The 23,614-nt window shown below is 39.3% G+C and overlaps 2 protein-coding genes across 11 annotated transcripts in view; one reads left to right on the top strand and one right to left on the bottom strand.

The window, feature by feature from the left end:
- PIGB (phosphatidylinositol glycan anchor biosynthesis class B) overlaps positions 1-23,614 on the bottom strand; it is a 42,015-nt gene that overhangs the window by 6,973 nt on the left and 11,428 nt on the right. Inside the window, exons 6-9 of the mRNA XM_054239669.2 lie at positions 18,938-19,078; positions 8,144-8,195; positions 7,039-7,250; positions 5,723-5,787 (exon numbers count right to left, since the gene is read on the bottom strand). Of these exons, the coding sequence (XP_054095644.1) occupies positions 5,723-5,787; positions 7,039-7,250; positions 8,144-8,195; positions 18,938-19,078 (470 nt within the window). The remainder of the gene's footprint in view (positions 1-5,722; positions 5,788-7,038; positions 7,251-8,143; positions 8,196-18,937; positions 19,079-23,614) is intronic.
- Positions 1-23,614, top strand: part of CCPG1 (cell cycle progression 1) — an 86,866-nt gene that overhangs the window by 52,452 nt on the left and 10,800 nt on the right. For 2 of the 10 annotated variants that reach the window (XR_013521010.1, XM_078334266.1), the window contains one exon: positions 10,612-10,893. The exons of 7 other annotated variants lie outside the window; for them this stretch is intronic. Coding sequence is in view for 2 of the 3 variants with exons in the window: in XM_078334266.1 (XP_078190392.1) it covers positions 10,612-10,632 (21 nt within the window). In the remaining variant the exon portion in view is untranslated. Of the gene's footprint in view, positions 1-8,832; positions 10,894-23,614 lie in introns of those variants that run through there. One more of the 10 variants, XM_078334264.1, reaches the window with a different exon arrangement.

Raw genomic sequence — 23,614 nt, 5'->3', positions numbered from 1 at the left:
ATATGAAGAAAATGCTGGGAAGAGAAGGGATAGCTGAATACTGCCAAGGAGAGTCAGGTGATAGCTTAGTTTTCTGGGGGACAGTGGATACTGTAACAGTTGGCATTATTTTTGAGTTGGAGTCTCGCTTGGTTGCCCAGTCTGGAGTACAGTGGCACGATCTTGGCTCACTGCAACCTCCACCTTTCGGGTTCAAGCGATTCTCCTGCCTCAGCCTCCTGGGTAGCTGGGATTACAGGTGCCTGCTGCCATGTGTGGCTAACTGTTTGTATTTTTAGTAGAGATGGGGTTTCACTCTGTTGGCCAGGCTGGTCTTGAACTCAAGTGATCTGCCCACTGCAGCCTCCCAAAGTGCTAGGATTATACACTTAAGCACAAAGCGCCCACCCAAAACTGCCTTTATTTATATAAATATTTAGTGTCCTATGAACATTACTAAGCATTTGACGTATAGAGATGAAGTCTTTATAATTTCAGTTACCAAATGACTTGTGCACATGTTAGAAAACAACCCGACTTTGGAGTATAAGTCAAGAGTCTTGAATTTCAAGCCTTTGAAGGGTATTTTTTTTTTAACCTTCTGGCATTGAAACCTTCCAAAGGGGATTTCAGAGATGAGTTGCTAAAGGAAGGATTGGGAAGATACTTTCCAGTTCCAATGCTAGAACTGAGTGAACCACAAGAGAAGCCTAAGGTCCATGGTTTTCTTATAGGCAAATAGTATTGCTTCATCAATATTTAAAAGATACAATGAACAAGATTCCAGTAGGTGACATCCAGTAAGTCTATTTAATGGCAGGCACAAGTTTGGAGATGCAGTTCTTACTGAAATAATCCCCTCAAGTGACCTAGCTTCAGAAAGTCATCATCCCCACCATGTAAATGATGTGTTACTTAAAATATGGTACTTCCCCAGTCACTGAAGATTTAAGACTTTGTATGAACCCCAGTGATTAAAGTGTAGATTCCTTCCTTTCACATAGTAACTGAACTCATTCCTAACTGGACGCTAAACATCCCTAAATACTTAATTTGCTCTTGTTGTCTTAGCCTACAAAAAGATACCTGAAAGTGGGTATAAAGAAAATTTCTGGAAGAACTGCCTAAGAAAGTGATAATAGTTACCTCTGGGGAATGGGGCTAGATGACTTGACGATGACACACTAATGTATTTATTTTTGTACCATCAGCATTTATTTTTATAATAAAAAAATACATTGGGCTCCTATCAGATCACGTTCATCAGATTACTGTTAAAGTGTGTTTAAAATCCATTATATCTCAGTTGACGACTATTCAGGAAAAAATCTAAAAACCTGAGTATACAAGAAGACACTTCATGAGGTGGCTCCCTTATAAAGCCATTTCTTTTAATCATCACATATTATTTAGCTCGATATATACACTTTTAAAATTTTGGATATCTAGTGTGGCACTCTATATTTTCCAGAAATGACTAATAAGCTCCTTCGTACCAAGGCAAGGTTCACAGTAATAGAGGGGATGGGAATATCTGAAGCTGAACATTACTGATTTCATCCTGGTTTTGGCAAGAATTATCAGGAAACCTACTGTTAAGAAAAAAATCCCTACCCCATTCTACCAATTAGGGATATATCTGAGTTATTGTTTTTATTTTTAGATACTCTTTGAGAAAGCTTAGTTTTGGTGTTCAGATGAGAACCACAAAAGGTGGTTCAATTCTGGAATGGGACATGATACAGAATGGGGCTGGGAAAGAGAGACTTTGAACTGTTAACAGTAATGAGGGTACTGGGCACAGATGAAGGTATCAGGAAGAATTTTTTTTTTTTTTTTTTGAGACCGAGTCTGGCTCTGTCACCCAGGCTGGAGTGCAGTGGTGTGATCTCAGTTCACTGCAACGTCTACCTCCTGGGTTCGAGTGGTTCTCCTGCCTCAGCTTCCTGAGTAGCTGGGATTATAGGTGCACACCACCACACCTGGCTAATTTTTGTATTTTTAGTAGAGCTGGGGTTTCACCATGTTGGCCAGACTGGTCTTGAACTCCTGACCTCGGCCTCCCAAAGTGCTGGGATTACAGGCGTGAGCCACCACACCTAGCCAGGAAGAATTTTATGTTGCTATTTTGTTAAGGAAGTAAAGCTATATTTTTATCTTCCATAGAATTCAGTAGTTAATACCTAAATAGTTTTAATGCCTACGTATTTAATGCCTAAAACTATTCAGGCATTAAGTGGTATTATAAGCATTTTAGAGATATTGAGATAAATACCAAAATAACCAGCTGAAAGAATATTTAAATAAGTGACTGCTTTTGGGGAGAGAAATAGAGGGAGAGCAGGGGAACCACTGTTTTCAAACACTCCTTCTGGAATGACTATTGAAATAATGTACATATGCAATTTCGATAAAAGGATTAGAATATGGAGCCAGGCACAGTGGCTCACGCCTGTAATCTCAGCACTTAGGGAGGCCAAGGCGGGTGGATCACTTGAGGTTAGGAGTTCAACCCCAGCCTGGCCAACATGGTAAAACCGAGTCTCTACTAAAAATACAAAAATTAGCTGGCTGTGGTGGCGCAGGCCTGTAATTCCAGCTACTCTGGAGGTTAAGGCAGGAGAATCTCTTGAACTGAGGAGGTGGAGGTTGCAGTGAGCCAAGATGGCGCCACTGCACTCCAGCCTGAGCAACAGTGAGACTCTGTCTTAAAAAAAAAACGAATAACAAGATTAGAATATGGAAAAACAAAGTGGCCCAGTAAGAGAGAAATCTATATTGGCCACTGTGGTAAAAACAGTCTAAGCAGACACTCAACTCAGAATCAGTAGTGGGTGCTGAACTCTATTAGCACAAATGAGAGATTCAATCTAAGAATTGAATTAGTGTTGCTAAAATATCACATTTCTTTTACAGGTAGGGAAACTGAGACACATTGTTAAACAATTCACTAAAGATTAGAGCCAGTCACAAAATACGTTCTAGAGTTGAGTCCTATTTTATAGGGCTAAGGGAAATTCAAATTAGGCAAGAGAAGTTACTGTAGACTGAAAAAACAAATGCAATTATTTTTCTTCCTGTGTCCTTTCCTACTATGAGGCAGGCATTTCTTTCCCCACCTCTTGAATCTGGCATGGCCCAATGACTTGCTTTGATGAAAAGAATGTGGTGGAAGTGACAGCGTGCAAATGCCAAGCCTTTATCTCAAAGGGCCTTCTCATATTTGCTCCCCCTCCTGAAACCTGGCCTACACCAAGTGAACAAGCCCTAGCTAGTCTGTTGGAGGAAGAGGAAAGGAAGAAGAGCTGAGAAGACTTGGCCTATATAGCTAGTTGAACTCCAGAGGTACGAGCCCAGCCTAAATCAATAGAGCTATCTACCCAATCTGCAGCTGATCACATTTGTGTAAGTGAGCTCAGTGGAGATGAGAACTGTCCAGCTGAAATGTAGACCTGTAAATAAATGGAGTTTTAAGCCACTACAGTTTTGAGGTTAAAACAAGTCACACAAAAGCAGAATAAGGCTAAAATTTGTGGTATAAATCAAGATTTCAAGTAGTTAGGAAAGATTGAAACTAGGTCACTAAAACATTAAGAGCTCCAAAAAGAAGTTCTACATGTCCAAAGATTTCTGTCTTGGTGAGACATGTAGACAGAAGTTATCCTACTGTTGGAACCTCTTGGCATTAAAGAGCTCTGACTCTTATTGGAAGTACAAATCTCCTAGGAATCAGACTTTTTTGACCTACTCTAGAACCTTAGGTAGGGTGTGTAGGAAAAAAATCCATCCCATGAGGAAATGAAAGGGTTTTCTAGGCTGCTGTCTTTTAGGGATCTTTCTAAGTAGATAGGGGATGGGAGAAGGGGTGATTCTCATCTATTAGAAGGGGATCTCTTCATACCTCATCAGCATTTTATCTCAACTGGGAACAGGCCCTGGTTACAGGGATCTTGCTACTTAAAGATTCAATCTTTTAGACTTGGAATGAGGATTCAGACAACTCAGATCTATGTGTAAATACTTGGTAAAGAAACATGACACAAAAGAAGAATGCTAGAAAAATCTGGTTTACGAAAACAGAAATCAAACCAAGTTACGCAGTTAACCAATTTCCCTGTCCCCTCCAGGCACACACAAACATTTGTCTCTATACTTTGGCAATGTTTGATTTAATTATAATACACACTCAAGTGGCTGTAAAAAAAACAACAAAACAAACCACTTTAACTTCTGAACAGTGACTTATGAACAGATTTCCGCTGGCAAATGGGGCCAGCTATTCTTACGGCTTGCCAAATAACTGTTAGATGTCTATATTTTTGTATGTGCCTGCATTTGTATGTGGTTAGACTATAAAGTAATGACAGACTGAGGCTGGTTTCAGAACTTCAGATGTGTCAAATATGCAGATTGTTATATTTGATTTTATATTTGTATAAAATTATGTCTTCTTAAATTGAAGAGTATACATCTCAGATCTGTAGGAGTTGTTGTATACTTGGTAAAATGATGCCTAACTCAATGTTTTTTTTTTTTAAGTAAAAATAAGTTTGAGAAGAGTAACTCCCTAGGTTTTTTCCAGACTCCAGTTCCACTTGGCTAGTTATTCTCTTTCAACGCAGTGATTTTTTTTTTAAGGTCTTAGTATTTGAAGGAAGCCAACAGTCATTTATTCCGAATTAAACTTGAAGTTAGTAAAGTTTCAATTCATAATTTTTCCAAACCAACCAATGTAAAAATCCAGGTTTTCCTGAACTGAGTCTTATTTTCGTAAGTGACAAAAAAGTACGTGTTAAGACTGTGGAAAAATGGACAGAAGGCCTGAAATAAAATCAGGAGTTAATTACTTAAAAAATTGTATATACCTGAGAGTGAGTTTTAAAGGGGTAAATGTTTTGTGTGTAAAAGCATTAAAAACTAGTTTCAACAGCAATAAATACATTTTCCTTTGTGAAAATGACCCTTACAATTTAACCATAAACTTAAAATAGCTAATCTAAAACAGATATGTTACTTTACTTTTTAGTGAGAAACACCACCACCAGATAGAAACACCACCACCAAAAACTGCTTTGGGTTATTGGATATTTATGTGGGGTTTTTTTTTTTTTTTTTGAGACAGAGTTTTGGTGTTGTTCCCCAGACTGGAGTACAGGAGTACAATGGCACGATCTTGGCTCACTGCAACCTCCGCCTTCTGGGTTCAAGCAATTCTCCTGCCTCAGCCTCCTGAGTAGCTGGGACTACAGGCATGCGCCACCCTGCCCAACTAATTTTTGTATTTTTAGTAGAGACAGGATTTCACCTCATTGACCAGGATGGTCTCGATCTCTTGACCTAATGATCCACCCGCCTCGGCCTCCCAGAGTGCTGGGATTATAGGCATGAGCCACCGCGCCTGGCCTTTTGTTTGTTTTTTGAGAGAAGGACCTGCCATAGTATCCACGATGGTCTCAAACTCCTGGGCTCAGGTGATCCTCCTGTCTCAGGCTTCTGAGTACCTGGGACTATAAGTGCACACCACTGCAATGGGCTAGGATCTTTATGTTTTTATCTCATTTTAGAGGATACAGGAAAAAATATATTTGGACTACAAAAAGGGAATATTGCAATAATATAATTAATTTGTAATTAAGAAGTAATTCTTTATTAAGATAGTTGAAAATATAAATAGAGTTTAATGAGGATGTGTTGTCTTTGAACTATTTCTATATAATTTTCTATATCAAACAAAAGCACTTACCACAGAACACCATACAGAATGGTAAAACTGGATAAATAAACCTGAATTCTTTGTGGCTCAACATGCTATAATAAAAAGAGATATTATAAGAAAGTATTAATTATATGATAGATTGAGAAATTAATGTACTTAAAATATAATTAACATGATCTATTTATTTATTTTTTGAGACAGAGTCTTGCTCTGTCACCAGGCTGGAGTGCAGTGGCGGCAGAGCAAAAACATTTCGGCTCACTGCAACCTCCACCTTCTGGGTTCAAGCCATTCTCCTGCCTCAGCCTCCTGAGTAGCTGGGACTACAGGTGCATACCACCACGCCCAGCTAATTTTTGCATTTTTAGTGGAGATGGGGTTTCACCATATGGGCCATGATGGTCTCGATTTCTTCACCTTGTGATCCGCCTGCCTCAGCCTCCCAAAGAGCTGGGATTATAGGCGTGAGCCACCACACCCGGCCTGGATCTATTTATTTTCTAAGTATTCAGACTGAATTTCTTCCTCTCTTGCTTCAGGAATTAGTCTCATTTTTTAGTTATAAGGTGGTTATGATATGGTAAAACTAATGACCAAATATGATGTCAATTTGAAATTACAAAGTACAGTTACATTCTAAAAATGGGATTTCTATTTCCAATCCAAGTACATAAAATTAGTCAAAATTGGAATATGGATACATACACTTTTATTTTAGAATGTATTTCCGTGGTATTTCAATTTAAAATTTTGGTGGTATTGATTGACTTACTGATTGATTGATTGATTGACTGAGAAAGGGTCTTGTTTTGTCACCCAGGCTGGAGTGCAGTAGCACAATCATAGCTCACTGCAATCTCCTGGGCTCAAGCAGTCCTTCTGCCTCAGTTTCTCAAAAGCTAGGACCACAGGCACATGACAACATGCCCTCATAATTTTAAATTGTTTTCAGAGAGAGGGTCTTGCTATGTTGCTCAGGCTGGTCATGAACTCTGGGCTTCAAGCAATCCTCCCATCTTGGCCTCCCAAAGTATTGAGATTAAAGGCATGAGCAACTGTGCCTGGTCCGGTTTTTTTTTTTTTTTTTTTTAAGCAAATAAAATTATTCCAAGTTCTTAAAAATTGAGTATAATCCTTTAGATATGTACTTAAGCAAACTACATTATCTATTCACTCTGAATGCCTCCATAATTACTAGTACTTGTATCTTCTAAGATAATCCTCACTAACAAAAGTTAATGGTACCTCGAAAAAAATAAACAGTTTACTTTTTGAAGAATTTAGTTCATTTGATTTCCTGGTAACATAAAAAATTTTAGCCTTTTGAACAAATAAAATCTTACCTATAAACAAGTAGTGTCCATAGCACAGTCACCAACAGTATCCGGTATCTCTTCGGTGCTAGAAAGCAGCCATGAATAAAGAAGGGTAGGTGAGTACCCAAGATAACTGGAAATCCTTGACTGAGGTACCAATGCCATGGATGAGAACCATAAAATGTTCCCAAGTTCTGCAGCACGTTAAATTTCAAAAAATTAAATTGAACCAGAGTCCACTGGCACAGTTGAAGGAAAAAGAAATAGAAATGTGTTAGTGCCAAGCAGTAATCTTCGGCATTAAGGGGACTGATAGAATCTTGACATTAAATTAGAATTGAAGTCTAAAAACCAGACAGTAGTTTACATCAATAATTTTGATTGACTGTATGAAATCCTTAACTGTTATTTTTTTTCTTCTTTAAGTATTAATGTGTTATTTGTTAATTTGTAAAACTAGATTTTTGAGATTCACCTTGAATGTGAATCTCAAAAAGTTCTTTAGAGGTGATTTCTGGGATTTTGGTGCACTCATCACTCAAGCAGTGTACATTGTACCCAATATGTAGTGTCTTATTTCTCACGCTTCCCCACCCTAAGTCCCCAGAGTCCATTATATCATCTATGTCTTTGCATCCTCATAGCTTGGCTCCCACTTGTAAGAACATATAATATTTGGTTTTCCATTCCTGAGTTACTTCACTTAGAATAATGGCCTCTAGCCCCATGCAAGTTTTATATCCAATTAGAGGTAAGGAGGATGCTAGACAAATTTTTCTGACTGTGTAATACCTTACAATGTCAGTTATTACCTATTAAGATAAAGGTTTGAAAACATTACAATTTGAATTACAGCACAAAGCTGACAATAATGTCAGAAAGAGCAACAACAGGTAACATTAAGTGCTCACTTAATAATTCCCTACCTTAAAATGTACTCTCCTGAATCTCAACTAGAAATACTAATTCTTTTATGTAGAAAACACAACCAATTGAACCAAAGGCTTATTAGGATATTCTTAGAAGTCTTTTGTAGTGTTTCCCATATCATTAAAAAAATTGTTTGCCTCAGTTCCCAAGTATTAATGGATTAAAAATAAAAATAGCTGTTAGCTTAATGACTTTTACTTACTTGGCCAAAAAAAATACGATCAATCATCAGAGACAAACTCAAAGTAACAAAGCTGAAAAACAAAAATAGAATAATGATTCACATTTGGAGCTTGCTGAAAATCCACTATTGGCATATGGCTTTGTACGTGCCTTGCATCAAAAGCCACTATAAAAATTCTTTATGGTTTTACCAACTGAATATGGATTTACACATTTTGAAAGATATCTATTGATAAATCTCAATATACTATATATAATCAAGATTATATAATCTTAATATTATAAACATATATTAACATAAAGATTATTGTAAGACTATTGCTGTATAACAAATTACCCCAAAACTTGTTAACTTAAAACTATGAGTATTTACCATTTCTTAGTTCCTGTGGATCCAGAACCTACATGTTGCTTAGCTGGGTGCCTCTGGCTCAAGGTCTCTCATGAATTGTAGTCAAGCTCTTAGCAGGGTCTACAGTTTCATCTGAAGGTTCCATTATGTGTAGAGGAGAGATCCGCTACATCTGCCAAACTTGCTCACATGGCTGCTGGTGGTGCTAAGTTCTTCAACATGTGGACGTCTCCTTAAGACTGCCTCATGACACAATGACTGGCTTAACCCAGGCCGAGTCAGCCAAGAGTCAGTGAGACAGGCACCAAGGATGGAAGCCACCGACTTTTTATTTATTTATTCTTTTCTTGTTTTAGAGACAGCGTCTTGCTCTATCACCCAGGCTGGAGTGCAGTAGTGTGTGATCATGGCTTACTGCAGCCTTGACCTCCTGGACTCAAGTGATCCTCTTACCTCAGACTCCCAAGTAACTAGGACTATAGGTGTGTGCCACCATGACTGGCTAAATTTTGGATTTTCTGCAGAGATGGGGTCTCACTATATTGCCCAGCTGGTCTCAAACACCCAGGCTCAAGAAATATTTACACCTTGGCTTCCCAAAGGGCTGGGATTACAGATGTAAGCCACTGTGCCTAGCCACCATAGTCTTTTCATAACCCAGTCTTGTAAGTGATATCCCATCTCTTCTGCTGTATTATATTCATTTGAATTGAGTCAACAAATCTAACCCATGTTCAAGGGGAGAGGATTATACAAAGACATAAATAGCAGGAGGATGGGATCATTGGAGACCATCTCAGAGACTGCTTACCACAAACACATATACAGAAAAATGTGCTATGAGGATAAAGCTCTATGAATCATCACTATATGAACACAACTGTGTAACTGCCATACAGAGCAGGATAAAGAGTATTAACAGCACCCCCTCGTCCCTCCAATCCCTACCCCCTTCACAAAATTAACACAGAGGTAACCTTTCCCCTTCCCAAAGGTAACGACTATCCTAATTTCTGATAGCATGGATGAGTTTTACCTTTTTCTGAATTTTGTAAGAATAGAATCATATCATATATACTCATATCCAAATTCCTTAAATCACTATGCTTTTGAGACGGAACCAAGTTTTTTTGCATGCTGTAGTTCATTTACAATACTGTGGATTGTAACTATGTATGTCACACTGTATTTATTCATTCTGTTGATGGACATTGTGCTTCCATTTTCAGCTGTTGTGAATACTGCTGTGAGGAACATTCTTTTACACATCTTTTGTTATCCATATATATGCATTTCTGTTAGACATATACCTAGGATTGCAATTGGTGGGCCCTAAGGTAGCAGTCCCTAACCTTTTCGGCACCAGGGACTGGTTTCATGAAAGATAATTTCTTCACAAACAGGTTGCAGGGGTGGGAGTGGAGCATGGTTTCTGGATGAAATTGTTCCACCTCGATCATTGGGCATTAGATTCCCAGAAGGAGCACAACCTAGATCCCTTGCATGTGCAGTTCACAACAGGGTTCATGCTGGTGTAAGAATCTGAGAGGAGGTGGAGCTCAGGCAGTAATGCTTGCTTGCTCACCCCATGCCATGCAGCCCAGTTCCTAACAGTCCAGTTCCTAACCTACCAGTCCACAGCCTGGGGATTGGGGACCCTGGCCCTAAGGTATAAGTGCAACTATGTGTTTATTTAGCACATAGTATGTAAATACTTACAGTTTTCCAAAATACTGTGTAAATACAGTTTTCCAAAATACTGTGTTAGTTTGCATTCCCACAGGAATATATGAGTTCCACATTGTTTTAGACATTGGGTAGATGTATAGTAGTATTTCATGGTGGTTTTACTTTGTATTTCCTTGATGACAAATGAGATGAGTATCTTTATATTTAGTGGCCATTTTAATATTTCTGAAGTACCTGATGAAGTCTTTTTGATCATTTTCCTATGAGTGATCTGTTTCTTACAGATTTTTACAAGTTTTCTGTATAATCTGGATGTAAGGGTTTAGTTGGTTATATGTATTATAGTATCTTCTTCTGATCTGTAGCTTGCTTTTTCACTCTTAATGGTGAATCTGATAAACAAAAGTTGTTAATGTATTCACATGTATCTATCTTTTTCTTTATAGTTAGTACTTATGCTCTATTGAGGAAATTTTTGCCTGCCTCCAGATCATGAGGATCTCGTCATGTTTTGCACAAGCACCGTTGTTTAACTTTACATCAAGATCTATAATTCCCTTGGAATTTTTGTTCTTTGTTTTTTATTTTTGCTTATGCTGGGAAGGCAGGGGTCCAGATTTTTTTTTCCATGTGGATAGCCAACTATGTATTCATTGAAAAGACTATCCCTTCCTTACTGTACTACAGTATCACCTCCCTTATAAATAAAGTGACTACATATGTTTGAATCTGCTGCTGGACCATATTCTGTTCCACTGATCTATTTGTTTTACCTTGTACTAATTCTAAGTTGTCTTAATTACTATAACTTTGTAATAAGTCTTACTATCTAGTAGTGTAGGGCAGGCGCAGTGGCTCAAGCCTGTAATCCCAGCACTTTGGGACACCAAGGCATGTGGATCACCTGAGGTCAGGAGTTCAAGACCAGCCTGGCCAACATGGCGAAACCCTGTCTCTACTAAAAATACAAAAAATTAGCAGGGCACGGTGGTGAGCACCTGTAGTCCCAGTTACTCGGGAGGCTGAGGGATGAGAATCACATGAACCTGGGAGGTGGAGGTTGCAGTGAGCCAAGATCGTGCCATTGCACTCCAGCGTGGGTGACAGAGTGAGACCCCACCTCAAAAAAAAAAAAATCTAGTAGTGTAAGTCCTCCAACAATTTTTTTTCCTCAAGGAATCTTAGCTATTCTTGGACTTTTGCATTTCACTTAAAAGTTTAAAATCAGCATCTCAATTCATAGATACCTATACACATTGTACTGGAATTATAATTGGAATTGCACTGAATGTACAGATCAATTTGGAGACAACTGATTACTTTAAAAGACAGTCTGGTCAGGTGCAGTGGCTCACACCTGTAATCAATCTTAGCACTTTGGGAGGCTGAGGTGGGCAGATCACCTGAGATGAGGCGTTCAAGACCATCTGGCTAATATGTCTCTACTAAAAATGCAAAAATTAGCTGGACACGGTAGCATGTGTCTGTGTTCCCAGCTACCTAGGAAGCTGAGGCAGGAGAATCACTGGAACCCAGGAGGCAGAGGCTGCAGTGAACTGAGATTGTACCACTGCACTACAGCCTGAGCAACAGAGTGAGACTCCATCTCAAAAAAAAAAAAAAAAAAATTGAGTTCCTCATCCATGAACATGGAATATTCCTCCATTTATTCAGGCCTTCATTAATTTTTCCCAGTCACGTTTTACAGCTTTCTGTGTAGAGATCTTGAACGCCTTACATCTTGAACACCTTATATTAATGTATTCATCATTTGCTGATATTTTTGATACCACTGTGAATATTTTAAGTTTTCTTCACCTAGATTTCCCATATGTTAACATTTTACTAATTTGTTTTATCCATTTTTTTTCGCTGTCTCTGTAAATATACATATTTTTCCTCAACTGTTTAAGAGTGAGTTGCACACAGTCAACCTTATCTCTAAATATGTCCGTGGATATTTCCTGAAAAGAATTTCTCCTACATAAGCCACACATCACAGAATCAGGAAATGAACATTAAATCTTTACTACTATTTGAGTTTTGAATAAGGTCTGGCTAATTTACAGACCTTATTCAAATTTTGCCTATTGTCCTAATAATGACCACTGTAGCAAAGAAAAAATAAATCCCAATCATTTGCTGTTGTTGTTGTTGTTTGAGATAGACTTTCACTCCACCCAGGGTGGAGTGCTCAGGCTGAGGCAGGAGAATTACTGGAACTCAGGAGGCAGAGGGTGAACCTGATCTTGGCTCACTGCAGTCTTCGCCTCTGATTCTCCTGCTTCCGCCTCCTGAGTAGCTGGAACTACCGGTACATGGCACCACACCCGGCTAATTTTTTCTATTTCTAGTAGAGATGGGGTTTCACCATGTTGGCCAGGCTGGTCTTGAACTCCTGACCTCAGGTGAACTGCCCACCTCAGTTTCCCAAAGTACTGGGATTACAGGTGTGAGCCACCACGCCCAGTCCCAATCATTTGTTGTATTCGGTTTTTAATGTTTCTTTAGTCTCTTTAATCTGGAATGCTAGTTCCTTAATCTTTGTCTTTTATGACTGCAGCATCTTGAGGAATTTGGCTATTTTGTAGAGTGTACCTCAGTTTGGGTTTGTCTGATGTTCTCTCAATATTAGATTCATTTTGGGAGTAACACCACAAAAGTGATGGGATTTTTTTTCTCAGTGCTTCAGATCAAGCATCTCATCATACTGATTTGTCCTATTCCTGGCAATGTTAATTAACTTCAGTCACCTAGTTAAGGTATGTCTGCCAAGTTTCTCCACTATAAAGTTATCATTTTATACTTTGTAATTAGTAGGTCTCTTGTGGAAGATACTTCGGAGCTGTGTAGCTATCCTTCAAACTTTTACCCAATGGTTTAATATCCAGGTGCAGTTAATATTTCTATATGGACCTTGTATCTAGTGAACATGATTATCTAATAGTTTATCTCTAGATTCTTTTGAATTTTCTATATATACAATCATAATACAAAGTCATATAGTTTTATTTCTTTCTTCCTACCATTTTTTGAGCTGGAGTTTCACTCTTGTTCCCCAGGCTGGAGTGCAGCTGCACAATCTCTGCTCACTGCAACCTCCACCTCTCCGGTTCAAATGATTCACCTGCCTCAGCTTCCCTGAGTAGCTGGGGTTACAGGCTGGTCTTGAACTCCCAACCTCAGGTGATACGCCCACCTCAGCCTGTCAAAGTGCTTGGATTATAGGCATGAACCACAGCACCTGGCCCTTTTCTAACATTTACTTTCTTTTCTTGTCCTATTGTACTAGTTAGGATGTATACTGTTGAAGAGGAGCAAAGATAATAACGAACCTTGTGTCTTTCTCAATCTCAAGAAAAAGGATTTCAATATGTTCACACTAAGGATGACTTTTCTGTAAAGTTTTTATAGAAATTGTCATATGAATGAGTCCCTTTCCACAGTTTGTTTTCTAAGGGTTGCCTTTCCCCCCACCCACAATCATGACTGGGACTTTAGTTTCATCATTTGCTTTCTCCGTGTCTATTAAGAAAGTCGTATTATTTTTCTCCTTTATTCTCTTGATGTCTTGAATCATACTGACTGATTTTCAAATATAAAACCCCCTTTACATTCCTGGAACAAACCCAATATTGGATGTCATGTGTTCTTTTGAATATTTTATGGATTTGGTTTGCTAATATTTCTTCAGGATTTTTGCATTCATAGTTATGAGAAATACTGGTTTATAATTGACCTTACTTGTAATGTCCTTGTTAGATTTTTGGTATCAAGAATATGCTATTGTCATGAAAGGAATTGGGAAATGTTTTTCTTTTTCTGTTCTGTGGAATAGTTCATGTGAATTGATGTTTCTTCTTTATTAAATATATGGAATAATTTGCCAGTGAAGCCAGTTGAACCTGATGCATCTTTCTTTGAAGATCTTAATTACAAATTAAATTTCTTTAATATATATAGTACTGTTCAGATTTTCTATTTATCCTGTCAGTTATGGTAAGTTGCTTTTTTTTTTTTTTTTGAGATGGAGTCTCAATTTGTTGCCCAGGCTGGAGTGCAACGGCGTGATCTTGGCTCACAGCAACCTCTGCCTCCTGGGTTCAAGCGATCCTCCTGCCTCTGCCTCCCAGGTAGCTGGGATTACAGGCACCTGCCACTACCCCTGGCTAATTTTTGTATTTTTAGTAGAGATGAGGTTTCACCATGTTGGCCAGGTTGGTCTCAAACTCCTGACCTCAGGTGATCCACCTGCCTCGGCCTCCCAAAGTGCTGAGATTACCACCGTTAGCCACGGCGCCCAGCTGGTAAGTTGCATTTTTCTACAAATCTGTTCATTTTGGCCAGGCGTGGTGGCTCATGCCTGTAATCTCAGCACTTTGGGAGGCTGAGGTGGGTGGATCACAAGGTCAGGAGTTTGAGACCAGCCTGACCAAAATGGTGAAACCCTGTCTTTATTAAAACACACACACACACACAAAGAAATTGGTTCATTTAATTTGTCAAGTTTATTAGTGAAAGTTGTTTATAATATCTTCTTAATTTCAGGAATGCTGGTAAGATCTATTCATTCCAATCTTGCTAATTAGTGGTGAAATAGTGTAGCAGATGAAAGGCAACTGAAGTATTTTTAATTTTACAAAATGACAAAATGATATCCCAAATTCTCAAGGTCATGTAAAAAGTAAACAAAATGGGTCCACATATATTAGAATTTTTCCTAAGACTAATTTAATATTTTTCTCTATATTTATAGACACTATTACTTTTGGATATGCAACTGACTATTTTTAAAGGATGCTAAATATGTAAAAGGTTGTTACATCATTCAAGTCTAGGGCATCAAGGACTTGAATATAAGGCTAATTAAGACTGTGATTGATATTTGTTCTACACTGCACAGTTTCAGAGTATTTTCACATGCATTATCTCATTTGTTCTTTTCTATATTTCCCTTCAAAATAAACAAAGCAAGCATCTCATCTATGTGAATAGGTTCCTTTAGGCTTTTTCAGCTTTAAGCATGCTTGTTCTCTGTGCCTGGCAAATTTATATTCATCCTAATGTTACTTGAAACACCACCCACTTTATAAGACTTCTACCAATGTTCCCTCTGCAAGCAGAATTAGATTCCTTTCAGTTCTTCTGCAGCATTTTGTTATACCTAACTTAGAACACTTTATTTTTTATTTTTATTTTTTGAGATGGGCCTTGCTCTGTCACCCAGGCTGGAGTGCAGTGGTGTAATCTTGGTTCACTGCAACCTCTGCCTCTGGGGTTCAAGGAATTATCTTGTCTTAGTCTCACAAGTAGCTGGGATTACAGGCATGTGTCACAATGCCCAGCTAAATTTTTTGTATTTTTAGTAGAGACGAGGTTTTGCCATGTTGGCCAGGCTGGTCTTGAACTCCTGACCTCAGGTGATCCGCCCGCCTGGGCCTTCCAAAGTACTGGGATTACAGGTGTGAGCCACTGCACCCAACCACTAGAACACTTTAAATCACTGGGTAAGAATTATAATCCCTAAATAATGATGGTTCAATTTACGATTTTTCAATTTTGAAATGGTACCCATAGAGCCATTCTGTTTTTCACTTTTAGTGAAATTCAGTCAATGAATTACATGAGATATTCAAACTTTTTTTTTTGAGATGGAGTTTCACTCTTGTTCCCTAGGCTGGAGTGCAATGGTATGATCTCAGCTCACTGCAACCTCCGCCTCCCAAGTTCAAGTGATTCCCCTGTCTCAGCCTCCTGAGTAGCTGGGATTACAGATGCCCACTACCACGCCCAGCTAATTTTTGTATTTTTAGTAGAGATGGGGTTTCACCAGGTTGAATATGCTGGTCTCGAACTCCTGACCTCAGGTGATCCACCCACCTTGGCCTCCCAAAATGCTGGAATTACAGGCATGAGCCACCACCCCCAGCCCGAGATAGTCTAACATTTTATTATGAAATAGGCTTTGTGTTAGATGATTTTGTCTAACTGTAGGCTAATTTAAGTATTCTGAGCATATTTATGGTGGACTAAGCTATGATGTTCAGCACGTTAGATGTATTAAGTGCATTTTTGATGCAGAATATTTTCTTTTTTATTTATTTTGTTTGGAGACAGGATATCACTCTGTTTTCCAGGCTGGAGTGCAGTGGAATGATCATAGCTCACTGTAACTTGGAACTCCTGGCTTGAAGGGATCCTCCTGCTTCAGCCTCCCACGTAGCTAGGACTACAGGCGTGCCTAGTGCCACCATATGTGGCTAATTTTTAAATTTTTTTGTTGAAACAGGGTCTTATTATGTTTCTCAGGCTCGTCTTGAACTCCTGGCCTCCCAAAACACTAGGATTACAGGTGTGAGCCACTGTGCTGTGCCTGAGTTACTCTATTTTCAATCTGCAATGAGTTTATCAGGATGTAACCCTGAGTGAAGGAGCATCTGTACTGTTATATCTTTTTTCCCCTACAGACTTTGAGAGCAGACACTGTATCTTACTCACTTCTAAATTATCAAATGCTGGATATAAAGTAGGTTAAATGCTTATTAAATGAATATGTTATCGTGCTGCTGATGAGATTAAAAAGGCTTTCTCTCTCCCTCAGTGTCAAAGCCTCTATGAACTGAGCCCATGCTATCCCTCTGACTTCATTGTTACATTCTTCCAAGCTCACTCTCTTTTAGCCACATCAGTCTTCTTGCTGTTCCTTAAATATGTCCAACATACTTACTACTCGCCTGGTTCCTTTGCCTGGAATATTCTCTCATCAAGTAACTACATGGTTCACTCCCTCAATTCCTTTAAGTTTTGGCTCCAGTGTCACCTTATCATAGTGATCTTTCCCAACTACCCTATTTAAAAAGAACAGCTCCCCCACTACCCCAAGCACTAGCATTCTATCCTCCTTATCCCACAATTATTTTTCCCTGTGACAAATACATATGTACTTTTTTTTTTTTTTTGAGACGGAGTTTCGCTCTTGTTATCCAGGTGGGAGTGCAATGGCGTGATCTCGGCTCACCGCAACCTCCGCCTCCTGGGTTCAGGCAATTCTCCTGCCTCAGCCTCCTGAGTAGCTGGGATTACAGGCACGCGCCACCATGCCCAGCTAATTTTTTTGTATTTTTAGTAGAGACAGGGTTTCACATGTTGACCAGGATGGTCTTGATCTCTTGACCACGTGATCCACCTGCCTCAGCCTCCCAAAGTGCTGGGATTACAGGCTTAATACATATGTACTCTTATCTTTTGAGCTGTCTCTCTTTCCCTATTGGGATGTAAACTTCATGAAGGCTGGAACTTTTTTTGGTTAAATTGATGCATCTCCTACATCTGGAACACTGCCTGACACATAGTAGGATTAAATACTTCCTGAATGAATGAACACACTTAACGTAATGTTAGTAATACATCTGAGAAATGACAACAAGTTAGGAACTGAGACGCAAGATAATTTAGTCCTTTCAGATTGCTACCCAAAAAATACTTGTGACTAATGAATACTAGTACAGTCATGTACTGCTTAACAGTGGGGATACATTCTGAGAACTGCATCATTAGGCAATTTCATCATTGTGCAAACATCATAGAGTGCATTTACACAAGCTCAGATAGTATAGCTGACACATCTCTTGGCTATATGGTATAGCCTACTGCTCCTAGGCTGCAAACCTATATAGCATGGTACTATACTGAATATTGTAAGCAACCATAACACAATGCTAAGTATCTGTGTATCTAACTATGGCAGAACAGGCTGGGCACAGTGGCTCACGCATGTAATGCCAGAACTTTGGGAGGCCAAGGTGGGCAGATCACCTAAGGTCAGGAGTTCGAGACTAGCTGGGTAACATGGTAAAACCCTATCTCTACTAAAAATACAAAAATTAGCCTGGTGTGATGGCGGGTGCCTGTAATACCAGCTAGTTGGGAGGCTGAGGCAGGAGAATCACTTGGACCTGGGAGGGAGGCAGAGGTTGCAATGAGCTGAGATTGCACCACTACACTCCAGCCTGGGTGACGGAGCAAAATTCCATCTCAAATAAATGAATATACATATCTAAACAGAGAAACTAAAGTACAGTAAAATATACTGATATAATCTAATGGGATCACTGTCATAAATGCAGTCCAGGGCTAACCAAAATGTCACTATATGGTACACGATTGTATATAAAAAGATCACTGTTCTAAGAGTCAGAATGCAGTCATCCCTTCAATAAATAATTATTTGGGGTAGTCTACTAGATACTTGGGATATGTCTGATCCTAGGAGCTCATAGTGTAGTTAGAAGACCTGGCTTTCAATACCAGTATAGCAACCAGTCCAATGGCTTTGGCTAACACATTTTAATTTCTCCCAGCCTCCTGTTTTCTCTACTACAAAATAAAAACATATATTGCCTAGATTGAAGTATTACAAAAATTATGAGGTAATATGTAAAAACACATTAGGAATGATAAAGCCCTATACATATGTAAAAGAATCAAGTATTCCTAAAATATATTTGAGAAATATTTAGGAAATAAAGCATTGGACAGTTCTAAGTTAGAAATAATTACAAAAGTACTCAGTTAAGCAAATTAAAATAGTTATAGTCAGGATCACAAATATAAGAATATAATACATAAGTTTTGCAATATTCTATTTCCTTGGACTAAGAGTTCTCGTTGACATTAGAAGATATAATAATTAGCTCAAAGATGTAAAATTTTGTTCATAATCTGTGATTTATAGGTTACTAAAATTAAGGGATGGATTGTTACCACACTTACCCTACGGGTGAAAAATGATGTAGAATAAGATCAAGCTTTCTTGGTTCTTGACAGAAATGTCTGAAGAGCAAAGGTGTCCACGGAATGACAGCTGTGGGACGAATTATGAAGGCAAGTGCCACTAGGGATGAGTACTTGACACTGTAAGAGGAAAGTAAGACAAGTGGGAAATTAACTTTGAAGTTATCTATCATTTACACTGTGATTTGACATCTTCCTTTTGGTATAAGTGGCTATATGAACTTTTTTTTTTTTTTTTGAGACAGAGTCTCACTCTATCACTCAGGCTGGAGTGCAGTGGCACGATGTTGGCTCAATGTAACTTCTGCCTCCTGGGTGCAAGCAATTCTCTTGCCTCAGTATCCTGAGTAGCTGGGATTACAGGTGTATACCACCATGCCTGACTAATTTTTTATATTTTTAGTAGAGACAGCATTTCACCATGTTGGCCAAGCTGGCCTCAAACCCCGACCTCAGGTGATCCGCCTGCCTCAGCCTCCTAAAGTGCTGGGATTACAGGTGTGGGTCACCATGCTCAGCCTAAATAGCTATATTAACTTTTGCAGGTTACTTATACTTTCTGGGTCTTGGGTTTTCTTGTCTGTTAAAAAAGGTAATATCTAAAGCTGTTTTCAGTGCTCATTTTCTAATTCTAGTATTTTCAAGTATGTTTTAATGCCAGTCTTGGGTGCCATAAAAAGTATACTTTTTACCTCACAACTTTACCAATTAATTTCTTGATTTAAAAAAAATGATCAAGTTTCTTATAAAGAGCTATAAGAAAGTCATACAGAGAGCCTTTCTCTAAGAAAAAGCATGGGCATTTAAAGAAACAGGATTATTTAGGCAGTGATGGGCTCTGAGTACATAAAATTTTGTTTTGAAAGGAAGTTAATTTTAGCCAATTGAAATATATATATACATACAACTGATAAAAGGTCTACTGTATAAACTATATGATCATGGATAAAAATATAGATTTTTATAGTAAGACTTCTCTCAACTAATGGTTGAAAGAGATGATAATTTAATCATGAGGACTGTGAATAGTATATTATTATATGGAAAAATTGCTCCGTAAAAATTAAAAGACAGCAAAATAAGACAACCTATATTACCATTATATACCTATTAATTAATAAAATAACTATAAAGAAATCTATAGGCCAAGTGTGGTGGCTCACACCTGCAATCCCAGCACTTTGGGAGGCCAAGATGGGTGGATCACCTGAGGTCAGGAGTTCATGATCAGCCTGGCCAACAGCATGAAACTTTATCTACTAAAAATACAAAAAATTAGTCAGGCGTTGTAGCGGGTGCCTGTAATCCCAGCTACTTGGGAGTCTAAGGCAGGAAAGTTGCTTGAACCTGGGAGGTGGATGGAGGTTGCAGTGAGCCAAGCTGATACCATTGCACTCTAGCCTGGGCAACAAGAGTGAAATTCCATCTCAAAAAAGAAAAAAGAAATCTATAATGTTGATGAGGATATAAGTTCAGGGATAACAAATTCAAACGCTTACAGAGACCTGCTAAACTATAAAAATGAGAAATGGGCCAGGTGTGGTGGTTCACGCCTATAATCCTAGCACTTTTGGAGGCCAGGGCGGGTGGATCACAAGGTCAGGAGTTCAAGACGAGCCTGGACAACATGGTGAAACTCTGACTCTACTAAAAGTACAAAAATTAGCTGGGTATGGTAGTGCATGCTTGTAGTTGCAGCAACTCAGGAGGCTGAGGCAGGAGAACTGGTTGAACCCAGGAGGCAGAGGTTGCATTGAGCCAAGATCACACCACGGCACTCCAGCCTGGGTGACAGAGCGAAACTCTGTCTAAATAAATAAATAAGAGATTTGTAGACTAGGTTTGAACCATGGTATTGTCATGAAGTTATCCTAGCCCAAAATGCTACTAGAACTTCTAATTTTTCAAGAAAAACCAGAAATACAGATTTTGATATATGAGCTTGAAATTTAGGCTGGGTTTGGTGGCTCATGTCTGTAATCCCAACACTTCAGGAGACCATGGCAGGAGGATCACTTGATCCTAGGAGTTCAAGACCAACTGGGCAATTGAAAGAGACCCCATCTCCACACACACAAAAATTTTTTCTTTTCTTTTTCTTTTTTTTTTTTTAAACAGAGTCTTGCTCTGTCACCCAGGCTGGAGTACAGTGGTACAATCTTGGCTCACTACAACCTCTGCCTTGCGGATTCAAGCGTTTCTCCTGCCTCAGTCTCCTGAGTAGCTGGGACTATAGGCATGTGCCACCATGCCCAGCTAATTTTTTGTATTTTTAGTAGAGTCAGGTTTTCACTGTGTTAGCCAGGATGGTCTTGATCTCCTGCTCTTGTGATCACCTGCCTCAGCCTCCCAAAGTGCTGGGATTACAGGTGTGAGCCACAGCTTGTAATTGTGGCTCAGCCAGTCTTTTTTTTTTTTTTTTTTTTTTTTTGAGATGGATTTTGCTTTTGTTGCCCAGGCTGGAGTGCAATGGTATGATCTGGACTCACTGCAATCCCCGCCTCCTGGGTTCAAGTGATTCTCCTGTCTTAGCCTCCTGAGTAGCAGGGATTACAGGTATGCACCACCATATCTGGCTAATTTTGTATTTTTAGTAGAGACAAGGTTTCACCATGTTGGTGAGGCTGGTCTTGAACTCCTGACCTTAGGTGATCGACCTATGTTAGCCTCCCAAAGTGCTGGGATTACAGGCATGAGCCATCACACCCTGCTACACATTTTTTTAAAAATTAGCTGGACATGGTGGTGTAAGCCTGTGGTCCCATCTACTTGAGAGGCTGGGGCGGGAGGATTGCTTCAGCCCAGGTGGTCGAGGCTGCAGTGAGCTGAGATCATATCACTGCACTCCAGCCTGGGAAACAGAGACTCTTAAAAAAAACCAAACTCACTATTTAAAAAATTTAGCCAAGTAGCATTTGACTCATAGACTGCTACATACAACTTCTGCTATAGTGAAATTACATAGTGGACTGCCAAGTCTGTATTTCTAGTGCTGACCTTACTCCAAATTTTCAGATGTATATTTCTTACTCCTTAATTTGTCTTTTTTTTTTAAGACAGGATCTCACTCTATCACCCAGGCTGGAAGCCAGTGGCACGATCTCGGCTTACTGCAACTTCCACCTCCTGGGTCCAAGTGATTCTCCCACTTCAGCCTCCTGAGTCGAGGGGACTACTGGCGCATGCCACCATGCCTGGCTAATTTTTGTATTTTTAGTAAAGATGGGGTTTCACCATGTTGGCCATGTTGGTCTTGAACTCCTGACATCAAGTGATCCACCTGCCTTGGCCAGTTTTTATATAGCTGTGGCTCACACCTGTAATCCCAGCACTTTGGGATTTCTGCTATTTTTATATAGATCATATACGGGTACTCAGAGCTATGTGACATAAACCCCACAACTTTTCCTCAAACCTCTTCAGTGTACACTATATAAATTAATAGTATTTAGTTTCCTTCTTTTATTTTAATTTTTTCCATGCAATTTTTTCTTTTAACTTTTATTTTAGGTTCAGGGGTACATGTGCAGGTTTGCTATATAGGTAAATTTCATATCACGGAGATTTGGTGTACAGATAATTTTGTCAACTGGGTAATAAACATAGTACCCTATAGGTATTTTTTCTGATCCTCTCCCTTCTCCCACCTTCCACCTTCAAGTAGGCCCCCAGTATCTGCTGTTTCCCTCCTAGTATCCATGTGTTCTTGTTGTTTAGTTCTCTTATGTGAGAACATGTGGTATTTGGTTTTCTGTTCCTGTGTTAGTTTGCGTAGGATAATGGCCTCCAGATCCACCCATGTTGCAGTTTCTTTGTTTCTTTTTTGTTTTTTAGCCAGGGTCTTGCCCAAGCTGGAGCACAGTGGTGCAATCACAGCTCACTGCATCCTTGACATTTCAAGCTCCTCAGCCTTTTTAGTAGCTGGGACTATGGACCATGCCTCTTTAACTTTTAAATGTTTTGTAGAGATGGGGTCTCACTGTGTTGTCCAGGCTGGTCTTGAACTCCTTGGCTCAAGTAATCCTCCCTCCTCAGCCTCCCAAAGTGTTGGGATTACAGGTGTGAACTATCACACCTGGCCACATTCAGTTTCCTAGTCTTAAAACTTTGGAGTTACCTTAAACAGCACTTTTCATCCCACTCGTCCACTTTTGTTTCCTTCCTACTTCTACGGTCGTCATTTTACATTAAGTTCTGACACTTAGTATCCCGGAACCTTTTCATCATGGTTTTTGTTTTGGCTTTTTTTGCATTGCCCAGAAATACTTTTTTTTTTTTTGAGAAAGGATCTCACTCTGTGGTCCAGGTTGGAATGCAGTGACATGATCATGGCTCACTGCAGCCTCCATCTCCCAGGCTCAAATAATCCTCCCCCCTCAGCCTCCCAAGTAGCTGGGACTATAGTCTTTTTATTTTTTTGTAGAGATAGGGTCTCATTTTGTTGCCCAGGCTGACGTCAAACCCCTGAGCTCAAGCAATCCTCCCACCCCTGCCTCCCAAGGTGTTGGGATTACAGGTGTGCACCCCTGCACCAGGCCTAGAAATATTCCTTTTTATTTTATTTTTTGAGACAGAGTGTCGCTCTGTAGCCCAGGCTGGAGTGCAATGGCTGGGTCTTGGCTCACTACAACCTCTGCCTCCTGGGTTCAAGCAATT

This window comes from Callithrix jacchus, chromosome 8, assembly GCF_049354715.1.
Source record: "Callithrix jacchus isolate 240 chromosome 8, calJac240_pri, whole genome shotgun sequence".
NCBI lineage: Eukaryota > Metazoa > Chordata > Mammalia > Primates > Cebidae > Callithrix > Callithrix jacchus.
Note: the sequence above shows the minus strand (reverse complement) of the source record. Positions and strands in the feature narration are given on the sequence as shown.